The 14,327-nt window shown below is 56.0% G+C and overlaps 5 protein-coding genes across 5 annotated transcripts; 4 read left to right on the forward strand and 1 right to left on the reverse strand.

The window, feature by feature from the left end:
* Positions 1-1,518: 1,518 nt before the first annotated feature.
* On the reverse strand, positions 1,519-2,026 carry CGGC5_v005959 (uncharacterized protein; the record flags this gene model as incomplete). Its single annotated transcript, XM_032027648.2, has 2 exons — positions 1,519-1,966; positions 2,022-2,026. The coding sequence occupies 2 exons, from the start codon at positions 2,024-2,026 to the stop codon at positions 1,519-1,521; spliced, it is 453 nt and encodes a 150-aa protein (XP_031876002.2).
* A 1,601-nt stretch (positions 2,027-3,627) lies between these two features.
* CGGC5_v005960 (uncharacterized protein) lies at positions 3,628-4,114 on the forward strand (the record flags this gene model as incomplete). Its single annotated transcript, XM_066151622.1, has 2 exons — positions 3,628-3,869; positions 4,057-4,114. 2 exons carry the CDS (start codon positions 3,628-3,630, stop codon positions 4,112-4,114), a joined length of 300 nt encoding a protein of 99 aa, XP_066009278.1.
* Positions 4,115-4,450: 336 nt separating this feature from the next.
* On the forward strand, positions 4,451-5,351 carry CGGC5_v005961 (uncharacterized protein; the record flags this gene model as incomplete). The annotated part of the gene is made up of 2 exons (XM_066151623.1): positions 4,451-4,464; positions 4,517-5,351. 2 exons carry the CDS (start codon positions 4,451-4,453, stop codon positions 5,349-5,351), a joined length of 849 nt encoding a protein of 282 aa, XP_066009277.1.
* Positions 5,352-5,987: 636 nt separating this feature from the next.
* CGGC5_v005962 (uncharacterized protein) lies at positions 5,988-7,618 on the forward strand (the record flags this gene model as incomplete). Its single annotated transcript, XM_032027646.2, has 6 exons — positions 5,988-6,095; positions 6,152-6,290; positions 6,337-6,521; positions 6,571-6,675; positions 6,741-7,117; positions 7,183-7,618. The coding sequence occupies 6 exons, from the start codon at positions 5,988-5,990 to the stop codon at positions 7,616-7,618; spliced, it is 1,350 nt and encodes a 449-aa protein (XP_031876004.2).
* A 1,607-nt stretch (positions 7,619-9,225) lies between these two features.
* Pnpla8-5 (Calcium-independent phospholipase A2-gamma) lies at positions 9,226-13,946 on the forward strand (the record flags this gene model as incomplete). Its single annotated transcript, XM_066151624.1, has 8 exons — positions 9,226-9,507; positions 9,568-10,072; positions 10,578-11,654; positions 11,745-12,317; positions 12,387-12,776; positions 12,840-12,894; positions 12,968-12,994; positions 13,079-13,946. The coding sequence occupies 8 exons, from the start codon at positions 9,226-9,228 to the stop codon at positions 13,944-13,946; spliced, it is 3,777 nt and encodes a 1,258-aa protein (XP_066009276.1).
* Between the last annotated feature and the right edge of the window lie 381 nt (positions 13,947-14,327).

Genomic DNA, 14,327 nt, shown 5'->3' on the forward strand with positions numbered 1-14,327 from the left:
GTAGTGGAAGTCGTCTGCACTACCGCGAGTGGCGGACATGTGTTCTACGGCGTGATCACAGAGATCCGTGATCCCCTATCGTGGGATTGGCTGAATGACCGCCAACTTTTGTGGGTGTTTGAAGATGAAGACTGCGTCAAGCTATGGCAGGAATGTGTCGAGCGACCTCGACCAAGCACCACTGCTTGGATGTCCCGGCTTCAGTGCATCGTGGGCTGCTATGAGACCGACGACGGCAGTGTCCTTTACGCCGTCAAGTGGGACGGCTATACATGTCCGACGTGGGAAGCAGAAGAGGACCTGTCCAATCACGGCCGACTGCTGGCTGAACATGACGCGACTTGCAGGTGCGGGCCAGGTCTGAGGGATCACCACCAACATGATGAATGGAGGGGACAAGGCCGCCGTAAAGCGGGTCTAAAAGCACGGCCTGTCGATTGCAGCAGTAATGAGGCCTTTCCAATCTCGGGATCATAATCTGGCTCTGTTGCGGCTGGGGCGTGCACTAGCGAAGTCCAGAACGAGCTCTCTCTTACACACAGCCAAGACCGAGCCGTTGATTCTGGGCCTCGGGAGGGTCCACACTTCTAGTAACGGTTTTCCTGCAAGCCTCGAGCCGGAGGTTTCTAAATATGAGTCGGATTAGGGTTCCAGTGAGCCAGTATGAAGAAGAAGAAAAAAACGTGCTTCTAAGCAGGCAGCCAACCAATATGTCGCGGGAGTCTTTCATTTCCTCTGTCTCTTTCGACGTCGTGAGCGAATGGGTTTACTCCATGTCACCCCACTTGGAGAGACGTCAACCAACACTCCCCATACCCGACGCCCAGGCAACATTTGACCCTACAAGTCTATCGAAGGGACCACCTACGGATGTTCCACCCCACGCCACCGAATTCAAACACCCTGCACCTCGTCAGTCTACGGCAGGGACCCACCAGACCTCACGCGCCGCCTTGTGTGACAAGGAACCCCCCACGACGCGTGTGGTGAGATCTACGAGGGCGGAGAGCAAGAGTGATGCCTATGGACACAATCACGACACGTGCGCCATCATCGACGCCGACGAGACGGCAGAATGGGAGGACTCTTCGGAAGCCAGCTCACCAGCTGTGGAACGTCTTCGATTCATCCGCCGTAGGGACTTAAACGGCACGGCAGCGGGCCGTTCTTTACTTGCAACCATGCTAGAGAATCCAAACACAGCGCGGCCAAAAACATACCTCTGAACGCGGAACAGATAGACGAGATATTGATGTATTTACCATTGATCTAGTGATTTCCGTTATATTTAGATATGGATCAGTCTGTTTATCACGCGCTTGTAGCTTAAATGACGAACATTTCGGAAATATCCCTAATGATAGACTCTCTTTGCAAGACGAGGCTTTTTTGCATTTTTCAATCCGGTGAGTGCAGACTACAACATCAATTTGTTCCACTCTGAAATCGAATAACCCATGCCATATTCAACAGTAGGTCGCTAACCAACAGTGTATCGCTGACCATTATATACAAAAGCTAAAGGAGGGATGAAGAGACGCGTTGACACTCCTGAGGTGTAGTCTCACTAGGGTAAAAAGGCAGACAACCTTTGACGGATTCGAACGCGTTATCTGCTACAACCCAGTCGTCGCCATTCAGACAAAGATCCTGCTGCGTAAAAGACCGAGGGCCGGTGTCGTACATCCATTGATGAGGCGGATGAGCCGGCGTGGCAAAAGCTAAGGGAGCACCGTTCAAAGTAACATTCAGACGCGCATCAGTGAGGTTGATTTCGGGGTCCGCAGTCATGCTGAGATTGCTGTTCGAGGTGCCTTCTGCCGCTAACCTCAACAGCTCGCTGGAAAAAGCCATGCACCACTCGCAGTGGCAACTGTAAGTGGGATAGAACGGAATGAACTGGTGTCCGCTCATTTGGAGGGCATTGAGGTGCTGCTGGTCGCACCAGCTTTGGAAAAACCAGGAGCTTTCCCCTGTCAGCTGTGTCTGGCCTATTGACGATGTGCAGGATATATACTCACTACATGAGTGCGTTATGTGAACAAACCGGGCACCTCTGTATTGGGCAGCTAAAGACCATAGAATTGGTGTGGCTGTTAAGCGTTTGTTGGAGAGCTCTGCTTGTGCTCATAACGCCCTCAGAAGGGGGTTTTGGGGGGCGAGTCAGCTTCGCAGGCAAAAGTAGCGGATGTGCCTCCGTCATGTGGCTCGTTGAATCGGGATATGCCGCGGCAATGGCCTGTTGGTTAGATAGGTGGCACTTGATGCTTGCCAACGATGACGCATCATCTGCTGTTAGGTTTTGCTGTCTGGCGGCGTCCTCAGATTGAGAATCACTGTCATACGAAAGTGGCTGCGTGACCGAGCCGGTCTCTAGTAAGGATGATACCGGGATTCTTTCAGTGAGAATCTTGGGCGTTGGAGTCTGAGGAGCCATGATGATTGTCAGTCTGCTGGGTTGTTAGGTGCTTAAATGTAATGAAGTCAGAAAGGCTGTTGTGAAGGGCGCAACTGGGAATGCTATATATGTTCGTTGTTCAGACCGGGCGTCTATCGATTCTTGTTCGATCACGCGACTCACGTGCTGAGTCCTCGTTGTAGCGGGTGTGGATATGGTTGTGGTGTCTTGTGTCAACCCGCACAAGCCCGGGTATCTATCACTCACTCCAAACGTCAAATCGGAAGCGCCACGGCCGATGACAGGGGTGATACCATCTTACGAGCAGCCAGCAGATTGCGCTGTCCCATAAGTGGCGATGGATGCAAGGGGTAGCGGTATGGCTAACACTTGCGCATGAACCGGCGCCATCCATCATCTGAGATACAGCCGGGTTTGCAATCGCCTGCGGGGTTCTATATTGGTGTTGTTGCATGACAGCCACTTCTGGATGAGTAGGCCGGCTGTATGGGACGTTTCTTTTACGAGGTCCCTGATGCCCAAGGAAATCGCCGCGTTCAGCGTCAAAACAGAAGACTCTGTTGTTCAACCCCCCCCCCACCCCCCCGCCCCCCTTGAAGCGGCCGGCATATTTCTGCTCTAACCAGGCCTGCATAGCTTCTGTGATGCACCGGTGTACAGTACTTGAGTGACCGTGCTAATTGATTTAGCCGCCGCGATACTGATGTTTTCCAATCTCTAGTATGTACAGGGGATATCACACCGTTATGTCTTCATCATTCAGTGCACATATCAATGGATGGCTGCAGTACATCTCTTGTCTCAAATGTCCCCCGCTTGGCGGGAATGCAGCAGGCATCTCGCTCATTCTCAACGAAAGATGTGCCATAGAGCCCCAGGAGTTCAGATGTATGATGCCGGGGGTCGAGAACTAGATTACAGTAGGCAAATTACGCTTCTTTTTAGAGCCAACCTCCGGGAATGTCTGGAGGCCGCGTACGCTTTCTCCCCACGTCAACAGGTCCAAGGTCATTATCTCTTCGACCCCGTCTCACAGGAGCTAAAAGTACATCAAGGTTGTCTTTTGGTCCTGGCAAGTCTTGGAGGCATGGGTTCCGTCTGTCTGCGTCTCTGCTGGGCCCGGAGGGAGACGGATGACCAGGAGTCACGCTGGTCCCCGCAACCACAGCGTTCGTCTCCTCCACGGCGCTCAAAAATCTGTCAATCACATGTCGAAGTTGCGTCACGGTTTCGTCGACACTGGACATGAAGCTGGTTCCTTCCAGAGCCACGGTTTTCCAGTAGTCAAGTTCCTTTCTGAGCCGACCAGAGTCTCTCACAAGCTCTTCCAGACGTTTTTCCTTGCTGACCGGCGCCTTTTGCAACTGGATAGTATCATTTGCAAGGTCGATTGCATGGGTCTTTCCACCCAGGGCTGCGACTGCGTTGTCTATGTCGGTCGGCAGATCCGGTAAGTCGATTGACCGGCGAGGACGTTTCAACGGTCTAGCTGCCATGCCAGTCTATGTTGCGAATGGGCTGGTGTGTTTATATGATACCGGGTAACGTACATGCCGAAACTGTTTTATACAAAACCACTCAAGAACGCGGGGCCAAGCTTGTAGATGTAGACTGAAGCCGTATCTTGACTATGGTAGATTTCGGCGAAGAATCGCAAGATCTAAGAAGCCGGATGGGGCTGCCATGGTCGGCTGAGCATGCATGAAGGTGGTTCGAAGCTTTCGTGCGCCAGTGAACCACGAGAAGATCCCATCCCGGCGTATCAATTGTGGCAGAAACAGTTCTTGACTCTAACTCCTGCGCAGTGGGCCGATGATCGCTGTGCTAGACTAGCGACGAAGAAGATCCGTTTTCCCGGAGACGATGTCGGATTTCAACATGAGCTGATATGCACCAAGAGCACAAATGTATTCTTCTGAGCAGCATTTCAGTCTAGGACCGCATTAATGTGTAGGTGATATAAGAACGATGATTCGCATGCAACGATGGGAATTAGGCTACTGAAACGCCACCGCCGTGCTGAAAGTGATCATGGACTCTATGTGGTGAGCGAAATAAGACCTTGTTGCCTGGGAATGTCCTGCTAACGATGCTTAGGACCAACCTGCTCAGGCAAGACGAGCGGTGCTGCCTCGCCATCTGCCTGGCAGTCAACTGCCCTCATAACGGACTGACTGACGATACTTGGTACCCGCCATTCGACAGAGTCAAAGAAGACATCAACAGCGCCGCAGGAAGCCGTTTCATCGAGCATATCATCAGCTGTCTGTGTGGCCCGCTCCACGGCAAAGAGTTCGTCGTCAAGGTAGCAACGCTCCTGGCGTGCCTGAAAGTCTACGGAGCGCCCGATGAACCTGACGACATGCCGTCAGGAGACAAGATCAACCTCCTGTTCGAACTCGACAAGATACTGTGCTTTGACATTGACAACATGTCTATCGTGATCAAAGTGCTGGAGCAAGTCCTGATGCTCTCCGCACGGATCTGGGAAACCCAGGCGCCAGACGACGCCGTTCACCCCGGGATCTTGCCCACAGATTTCGGTCCCTGTGACGACTCAGTATCAAAGAAGATGCTTTACATCTACTGCTGCGTACGAATCCTGGTTCCCGATACCCACGAGTCGTCTATGCATCGGACACGGGCCGTGTTCGAGTTGAACACGGCAGATACGTCTGAGCTACTCCTTGATATGCTTAGTGAGGACGAGCTGGAGTCTGCGGGCCATCCAGCATGTGACTTGGATGAGGGTCTTTCTGAGGATGAGTTCGTTAAAACGTCTGACTCTGACTCTGGTAGAGGCTCGCCCTTGTCAGGGCAGAGCGTTGAGTGTGACATTGAGTTTGGTGGAATCTCTGACGACGACTCCGACTTTGTTGAAAGCTCAGACGCGTCAGGTGAAAGCTCTGATTCTGACGCTGGAGATATATAGTAGTGGATTGATTTATTCTAAATAAGCTCATTTCTTTCTTTAATGAGAAAATCACACTGTTGCTCTAGAACTCCTGGTAACCAGGCGAGACATCGACTATAAGCGCCTACTGTGGTATGTGTATGTCGATAAGCGGACTTGCACTAGGAATCGCAAGTACTATAGTGAGGCTTCTTATAAAAACGGTACTAGATGAGTTTCTTCCCTGGCGACTTGAGTTTTACACCATGAAAATCGCCTCGTTGCGAAGATGACGCTTTCCCAACAGCCCTGGACTTAACGCTGACCTCTGCAGCCAGGCTGAAAGGAAACAGAGATCATATTGGTCGCAGAACTCGCTTGAACAAACGGATACGCTAGAACAGCCGCTTAAACACGCAGTGCAGAAGTTTGCCCACCATCGGTGAAAGTGGCTTCCTGCTATCCCAGCGCCGGACTGTGAGAGCAGGTTCCGTCTGCTTCGATCGACACCAGAAGTGCCACCCGGCACCGCACACATCCCACATATATGATGGAGCCTCGCCTGAAGCAGCAGGGTCTGCAGCCGCATGATGTCGCTAGTCCCAGCGTCGAAACCCTGGTTGCCAGCCGCTCGCGTCAGTATCTCCGCGCGTGCTTCCCAGGATTTATTCTGCAATGTGTCGCCGGTCTCCAGCTCTCACAGTGCTGCTACTCCAACTTGCGATTACCACCGCGAAAGCGACGTCAGCCGTCGAGATTCTTTCGCAGGTTCCGTCGTGTGCTGTACGTCTTGGCGATATCATCCACGTGTGCGTCGCGCTGACGAGTTATTCACCTAGTCTGAATGTATCAGCAGCACATTTTTCGCGTCCGCGTGCGATCCAGGAGACGTGACGGCGTGTATCTGTCCGGACATCTCCGTTCAGTCGGAGCTTTCGACATGCGTGCAGACCAACTGCCCATTTGACGACCAACTAAGTCGGCCTTACTATTCCTGTCTCATGGCGCTTCTGACTTTTTGAAGCTGCGGCGGAGGTGGAAGGAGCCTTGTGCGAGGCGTACCCCAAAGCATCGCGGAGGACGGAAGTACGACGGACGCTCATCATCAGCTGCAGTCTCGTGCTGGTCGTCGTGATGCTTCGTCTTGTCAGCCGCGTACAGTACGGCGGCGGCCTGTGGAGGGACGACTACATGACCATTTTCGCGGCCGTAATGTGTCCCAGCCCCTGGGGCAACCCTCCCTGACGTTGTCCAGCAGGCCCTCCTCATCGCGCTGACTACGGTCTATCTGCATATCACAAGCATCGGTTTCGGCATGCACTACTGGACGATACCGGTTGGCAACGGGGTCGTTATTCGCAAGGTTTGGTGACCCCGGTACCCCGACACCCCGACTGACCGTGGTGCCTCGTCCTAACGTCGGGTCAGATGCTCTATGTTGGAAACCTGATCTACACTGTCCTCCAAGCTGCCGTCAAGCTGTCGATCGTGCTTTTCCTCGGCCGAGTCTTCCCATCCGAGACTTTTCGGAGGATTGCTCTGGGCCTCCAGCTCGTTCTGCTGCTGCATGGCACGCTCTTTACCATCCCGTTCGCGGCGCAATGCGTGCCGGTGCAGTCGATCTGGGACCGAACCATCACCGACCGTCGATGTCTGAACTTGCAGGCGGTGGGCTACAGCAGCGGCGGACTTGCCATCGCCGAGGACATGGCCATCCTGCTCCTGCCGGTCCCCTACTTGTGGCGGCTCAAGGTTTCTCTCCGGCGGCGCCTGGCAGTGATTGCGCTGTTCAGCATGGGCTCATTGTACGTATTGCATATCCCTTTCCACTCGCAGTAGGCAAAACGAGGAAGGCTCACACGGCAGGCAGCGCGTGCATCACGTCGGCCGTCCGGGTCAAGTACCTGGTAGAGTATAGCACCACGTTTGACGAGACATGGGATCATGTGGATATTGTGGTGTGGTCGTTCGTCGAGCAGTCCGTGGCGATGCTGTGTGCGAGCTTGCCGAGTCTACGTCTGCTCCTCGTCAGCGTCGGGACCCGGCATCGGCCCGCGCCGTCGGAGGGCTTTTCGAGCAAGGACAGCCCCAAACATGTGTGGGACCGGTCTCTCGACAGACTGAGGCGATGCCGGACGCAGATACGGAAAGGCAGCAGCAACGGGTCTCCGGACACAGGTAACAGGCACACAGGTGACGGCGTTCTTGTGACGAAAACCGTGGAGGTCGACCGGCAATCCTGCATGGTCGTGGATGTGCCGCCTTTTCCACCTCCTGCCTACTCTGGGCCGAGGAACAACACGTAACAGTGGTCTTTGGCAGATGCAGTCACTGAGTACGTTTGTGATTGGGGACTACTTCTATGATGTGGTGCGTTTGATCGATGAGAGGAAGCAACACGGGACGCCAGGTAGATAACAACGCGATTATAAGATGTTTCAGTGTTACGGAGGGCGATCTATTTAATGACAGGGTCATTGGCCACGCCACATGGGAGAGGATGCAGCTTTGATGACAATGCGTAACTTATGTATAACATTTCTTTGCAAGAACACGACTTTTAGTCTGCAGTTAAGTAGTTAGATGGCAAAGACCATCAAAATCCCGGTGTCATTCTCCAAGGGCCACTGAGTTTGCAGAGCCTGGAACTGTGATGACGACGGACGACGTGGGTTACTTAGATAGCAGAGATTATGTTGATGGGCTAATGCTAATGAGCTACTGCTAATGCATGCAGGGGTGAATTTGGGAGTTTGGTGCCAACACTGGCGGTCTTACCCATCTCTCCGTTGTGAAGCTGCATAGTCCCAACCAGCCGTAGTTCAATTAACTTCCAATCGCGAATCGATCCTGCGTGAAGTGGCTTCATCAACCTAACTACGAGCGCCGGGCGTGCCTGGCTACCAAGTGGTGTGGCCAGTCCCTTACCAGGCCCGGTTGACTTCCGTCTTGCAAATCCGGTGGCAGGCGGCTCGACCGACAGCTTCAGCGACCAAGTCAGGGAGCACAGTAGGACGACACAGATCTAGCCCCACAGGCTCTCGCAATCACAACCATCGGTTGCATGCTTTGCGATCAAGAGTGATTGGCGAGCCCCAGCCCAGTCATGTCCTCGCGGTACTGCAGGCGGAAAGTGCCCGTCCGATGTTCACTGCAGCTGCCGTTTTTGGACATTCGTCAGGGCCCAATTGTTGTTCTCTCTCCCCTGGTGATGCAAAAGGGCCGTCGACAGGGATGTGCAAGATGTTGGGAGGCGGGACAGGCTCGGCATACCCAGGTCCAACAACAGCGCAAAGCCACAAACGGCCATATCCACATTTGGCTCTCTCGCCATTTCTGGATCCGCCTCGCCACAGCGTCGACTCCGGCTTCTGGAGAGCCTCTTTGGCTGTCCCAGCAGAGGATGCTCAGGTCCAACAACAGCGCAAAGCCACTAACGGCCACATCCACATTTGGCTCGCTCGCCATTTCTGGACCCACCTCGCCACAGCGTCGACTCCGGCTTCCGAAGAGCCTGTTTGGCTGTCGTCCTGGATCCCCTGGCCGCCATGGCTCGGGAAAAGGTACACCCATATCTGGACTTTCGTCCGACTCTGGCGCTGGGGCTTGTGGGTGGTGATGCCACAGCAACTCACGATCGCAACTAGGCAGAGTACTACTGAGCTATAGCTCAGGAATAAGATCGTTCGTCAAGCGCAGACATGTCCGCTGAATCGGCTAGCTTTCACGCGTACCGCTGTAAGCCCAGATTGCTTGATCCCACTGCCGACCTAGCACATCGTAGCGCGACAAGTCGCTTGAGTCCATGGACACCGTCTCTTCTAAGCTCGTTTCCTCCCAGGTTTCTCGAAAACCACACGGCCTCACACATCATGAAGACGGAACCGCTCGCCAAGGGCCTGGATCTACCTCTATGCCATCACAAAACGGCACGTCGCCACAGCGTAGCTTCAGCCCTGATCCGACCTTCCGGCACCTGACCAACACGGCCGGCGCATCGTCGCCGACAACCGTCACCAAGGTGGATGAAGGTGGGAACACAACATATGCGGAGTTAATACTCGTTGCACTTCGTAGCAGTAAGACGAAGCAGATGGGCCTGCGCGACCTTTACAAGTGGTTTGAGGAAAACACCGATAGAGGGACACGTAAAGGATTGAAGAACAGCGTTCGCTCAAACCTCTGCATGAACAAGGTTTGTGGTTACCTTCAATCAAGTGACGCAACATGGCCCCTGCTGATCGTCGATAACAAGGCCTTTGAACGGGTAGAAGGTAAAGGTTCCTATTGGAAGCTTGCGGATGCGGGTCTGACGGAAATCCAACCAACACACACATACCGCGCGACTCGCAACAAGACGGCAAGGGCGTCTGCTATGGTGGAAAACAGCGTTGCATCGTCCCCTTCGTCGCCTGCGTTCAGTGCGCGCGATGCTCTGCAGGAGGACGCGTCTGACACGGGTCACGGCGACGGTAGCCCTTGGACTCCCGAAAACCGGACATCCCCGGAGAGGAGCCAGCCGGAAGGCGGACCCTCGGCCGATTATCCAACACCGATGTCGATTGTGTCGACGCAAGACGGCTTGGAGTATATGCACGACCCGCTATGGGCCTGGAACTTGGACAGTAGACGCTATATCAACTGGCCCTACTGCACCTGCTTCTGTGGCCCGCACCAGCTTGGTTGGGTGGGCGCAGTTGATATGGTGTCATCATGTGGCCACCACAGCGTTTCCCCGATGGTGATGAATGCTAGCGGAGGTAATAATAGTTGAGCGCGAGAGCCTAGTGTCTTATAGTAGTGTCATATTATATACATGCAGTGAAATGCTATTCTACCTACAGTGTTGATAGACGTCTGTCAAGAGACGTAGGGCACAAAGATGAACTTCATGCGAGCTTCTGTCTCAGAAGGCGCACATTCTGCCTTCTGATATGTAAAGCCTCGACGTCCCCGATGTGCCCCAAATCAGCCATGCCCGAGTCCGGGGCAAGCCACGAGCATCCTACACCAAACACAGCCAGCTCAGCCAATGTCGTCTGTTACCGGATGCCGTCAGCCAGAATGATACTACGGAGAGGTCGGGACCTGGCCAGGTTGTGCAGCTGGAAGTGACTCCTGGGCATTGGCTAAGGATCGGAGACAGTAGTAGATTCCACCGGTGCATCGGCCTTCGAGGCTGCCAACCTACGGCTCGCTTTGGCGTCCAAACTGCTGCCGCCGCCGCCGCCACTGCTATAATACGGACACGTCTCTCCCGCACAGTACCACCCGGCGAACTTGACTCATTGCACATGATGACCGGTTGTAAGCACACTGGATGGCTGCGCGGGGCCGCCAAGGACCACGCGTACACTGTCGAATGCTCGGATCGTGCACAGAGACTACTGGACAGTCTGCCATGCCCGGACGGCCAATACCCCAGTGCGCTTGTGTTGATAGGAAATGCGACCAAGCGGGTTGCTATGCAGAGGCTCGGCGTGACCATCACGAGGCCTAACACGACCCGGGGCCACGGCGAGATCCATCTGTCGCTAGCCCCGGTCGGCGCGTCAGGCGCAAGGCCCACGTTGGTTGCCGATGCCGACGTCCCGCCTCACAGGCGGCTGGGGAGGCCGAAGCAGTCTACGCTCTGCCACGAACTCGTAGCAAGACCACTGGCGATCTCTCACCGTCAAGACAGGCCGCCCACGGCGGTGGAGGTGGGCGACCACGTCTATAATCGCATGCTTCTCCCCTTTGCCGACGCTGTCTGCTTCTTCGCCGACGATGTCGGCGGCGTAGAGGCCGTCGCCCGGCGGCTAGGGTCGTGGCTGGACCTGGGTGCACCGTCTACGTCGTCGGTGCGGCCCTGGTTGGTGGTCGTCACGAACGGCGGCGACGAAAACCGCACCCGAAGTCAGCTGTTACAGGCCGTCCGGAAGAGGACACACGCCCACGTGTCTGAACGTTTCCACGGTGTCCGCATCATCAGCCTGGCCGACGCCACCCCAACGTCCACGCGCCGTCAGCTGCATTCCCTGCGCTGGGACATACTCAGCAACGAGCTTTCCTACATGGCCGAGACGAAACGGGTCGAGCGCGTGCTCGGCAGCTGCCTCTTCTCGGCCACCCACCTCGCCGGCCTTCTCCGCCACGCCGCGGAGCACATTGGCGATGCCGGCGCGCCGCCCCTCGACTTTCTCGCCGTATCCCGGCTGGACAGCCCGGTGGCGCCAGATCTGCCGGCACACCTCGCGCGCTTCTTGACGCACTGCGACTCCGTCGAGGACCTCAAGAGATTCGCCGTGCCCGTCATCGCCTCCAGCTTTGTCCTCGACCAGTATCCCCCAGGCATGCACCGTACGTCTATGATGTCCACGCGTCCACGCATCCGCGCATCAACACACCCACGCTCATCCGTCCCATTTGATCACCACTAACAAGTCCCAGTCTTCGATCCGCGCGACGTCTTCCAGATGTTCTACAAGGACGTCTGCCACAACGTGTGTGGCACCGCCGTCCTCGCGCACGAGGGGTCCACCGACTTCGTCTTGCCGTCGCAGTTCTCCAAGATGATCGAGGCACAGATGGCCCGTATTTTCCGACAGCTGACGACGGGCCAAACCTCGGCGTCGCTCCATCGCCAGCTCGTCGCCGCCTTTGCGGAGGACTGGGCTCGGCTTCGGTCCGACAGCACGTGCTTCCATTGTCTGCGCCGCCGCCCGCAGTTCTTCCCCGAGTGCGGCCACGGCCAGTGCGAGAACTGTATCAAGGTATTTGGCATCGCGAGTGCGGCCGACCCCTGGCTTGTCGAAGTCGACGAGTGTATCCTCTGCGGACAGACCATTTGTATGCAGGTGCGCGTGAAGCCGGACACCGCGTCGGCGCGGGTGCTGTGCATTGACGGCGGCGGGACCCGGGGGAAATACCCTCTCAAGCTGCTGAAGCAGCTCGAGGACGACATTGGCCTGCCAGGCCATCCGGTACAGCAGAACTTTGACGTAGTCTTCGGGACGAGCTCAGGTGTGTTGCGGGACGCTGCCGTTGCAGACGCCGATACAGTGTGAGAGTCTAGCTGACGGACCGTCGCAGGCGCCATCAGCGCCGGTGCTCTCTGCATCAACGGTTGGACGGTGGACGAGTGCATCGCCCGCTTCGAGTCCTTTTCGAACCACGCATTCACGCCTCGTGGAGTCCCGTCCATTCCGATCATAAGCTCTCTCGTGCGACTGATGATGCAGGTTCCTGTTTTGGCCACCGTCGTCCGTGCCGCAGCTGTACTTCTCTTCGACAGCAGGTACCCGTCCCAGCATATCGAACAGGCCCTGCGAGACATGTTCGGCTCCGACAGAGGCATCGCCGACTACTCGGCCGCCGACAAGATGGGCGCTATGGTCGGCATGACGGTCGCCACCGTGCGGGACGCAAGCGCCTGCATCTTCACCAACTACAATGGCGCAGGTCAGCGGGGTGGGGATCGCGGTAGTTTCCCCGTTTCTCTCGAGGCGATCAGGTACCGCGAGCCGGTGCTGACAGGCTGGCTAGACTACGAGCTACTGAGGACGAGCGTCAATGGGGGCCAGCTGGCCTTGTGGGAGATGTGTGTGGTTCCCACGTGTTTCCCCGCCGTGCCCGCGTCTCCCCGATCACTGACCGACTGACTCAATTCGCAGCCTCCGGTGTGCGACCGCCGCTCCGTAGTCAGTACTGACCAGGCCTTGCGACGTGCAAATGGCCGTTGCGATGACTTGCCGGCACAGATCGAAATGCTGACGGACGCGCAGCTATTTCACGCCCTGGTCCATTGAAGGGCTCGGGACGTTCCAAGACGGGGGTTTGGTCGCCAACAACCCGTCTGCCATCGCTTTGCAAGAGGTAGCCTCGGTTTTCCCCGAGGACCCCGACCCGAGCCTTCTGGTCTCTGTGGGCACCGGATCTTCAGCCCGCGTGTCCGACGGCGGGTGGCGGGACTGCTTCCCCCTCCGGCTGGCGCGGGCCTTTCTGAACCGCGACAAGAACGCCTGGCAGCGGGTCGTCGCGCAAAAGAAGGTCGGTCGATCAGGTGAGTTCTTCCGCTTCGATGTCGAGTTCGACGGCCCCGAACCGCCCTTGGACAGCCTGTCCAGCTTCGACGATCCTGAGCGGGACGATGGTTGCACCTTCGAAGGCCTGCCGCCATTGAGGCGCCTAGTGCTGTGTGTGAGGGCGGAGCTGTTCTTCTTCGAGCTGCGTGATTCGCAACCATACCTGTTTTCCGACGGGGGGTACGAGTGCTGTGCACACATACGATGCCGGCTGGCTGCCGGCTCTGGCAGTCTGAAAGAGTTCATGCGGCAGCTCGCCAGAAGCAAGGCTTACTTCCGCGTCGGTGACCACCAAGTGGTGCCCGACTTCACGTCGTGCCCGACGGCCTTTCCGGAAGGCCATTTCCGCCTGGAGGTGAAGTTTCGCGTGGCCAGTCTACAGGACTCGGTCGCCGTCTGCCTGTGGGAGAACCCCGACGAGGGTCGCCACATCAGCGGCTCGCCTTTCACAGTGCGGCAGCTGCTGCAGAGCCAGAAGCTCGAGCAATGCTTCGGCACTTCAGACCATCGTGAGAAGCGAAGTCGAGACGAGGACAATGATGATATAAGCCGCAAGCGGCGGAGATGAGGTCGGTTGGTAAAGAAGAGAAAAGAAAATAGACAAGACAAGTAGCGTAACTTCAATGAGCGAAAGTCGTTAAGCAGAGGGCATCAAGATGCATCCCCATCGTAGAAGCAACTGCTGCTAGCGGTACTCACGGCTACTACGCCTGATTGAGCCCCCGGAGAAAGGTGTGCTTGAACTTACGCCTGTGCCACAGACTACGCGGCCAGTGCTCGCTGGTTGACGAGCTCGCGGGTGGCCCAAAAGATGTCAGGCGCGTGACAGTGATCGCATCAATATAGATTCCATGTTAAAGAACTGCACCCGCGTTGGACCTGGTGAGGTGATGGTACTTGATTCGTCTAGATTTTATGCCGACTAAGTTGCGGGCAATATCCAGGCAAC

Source organism: Colletotrichum fructicola, assembly GCF_000319635.2.
Source record: "Colletotrichum fructicola Nara gc5 chromosome Unknown KSG_Nara_v1_contig03, whole genome shotgun sequence".
Taxonomy (NCBI): Eukaryota; Fungi; Ascomycota; class Sordariomycetes; order Glomerellales; family Glomerellaceae; genus Colletotrichum; species Colletotrichum fructicola.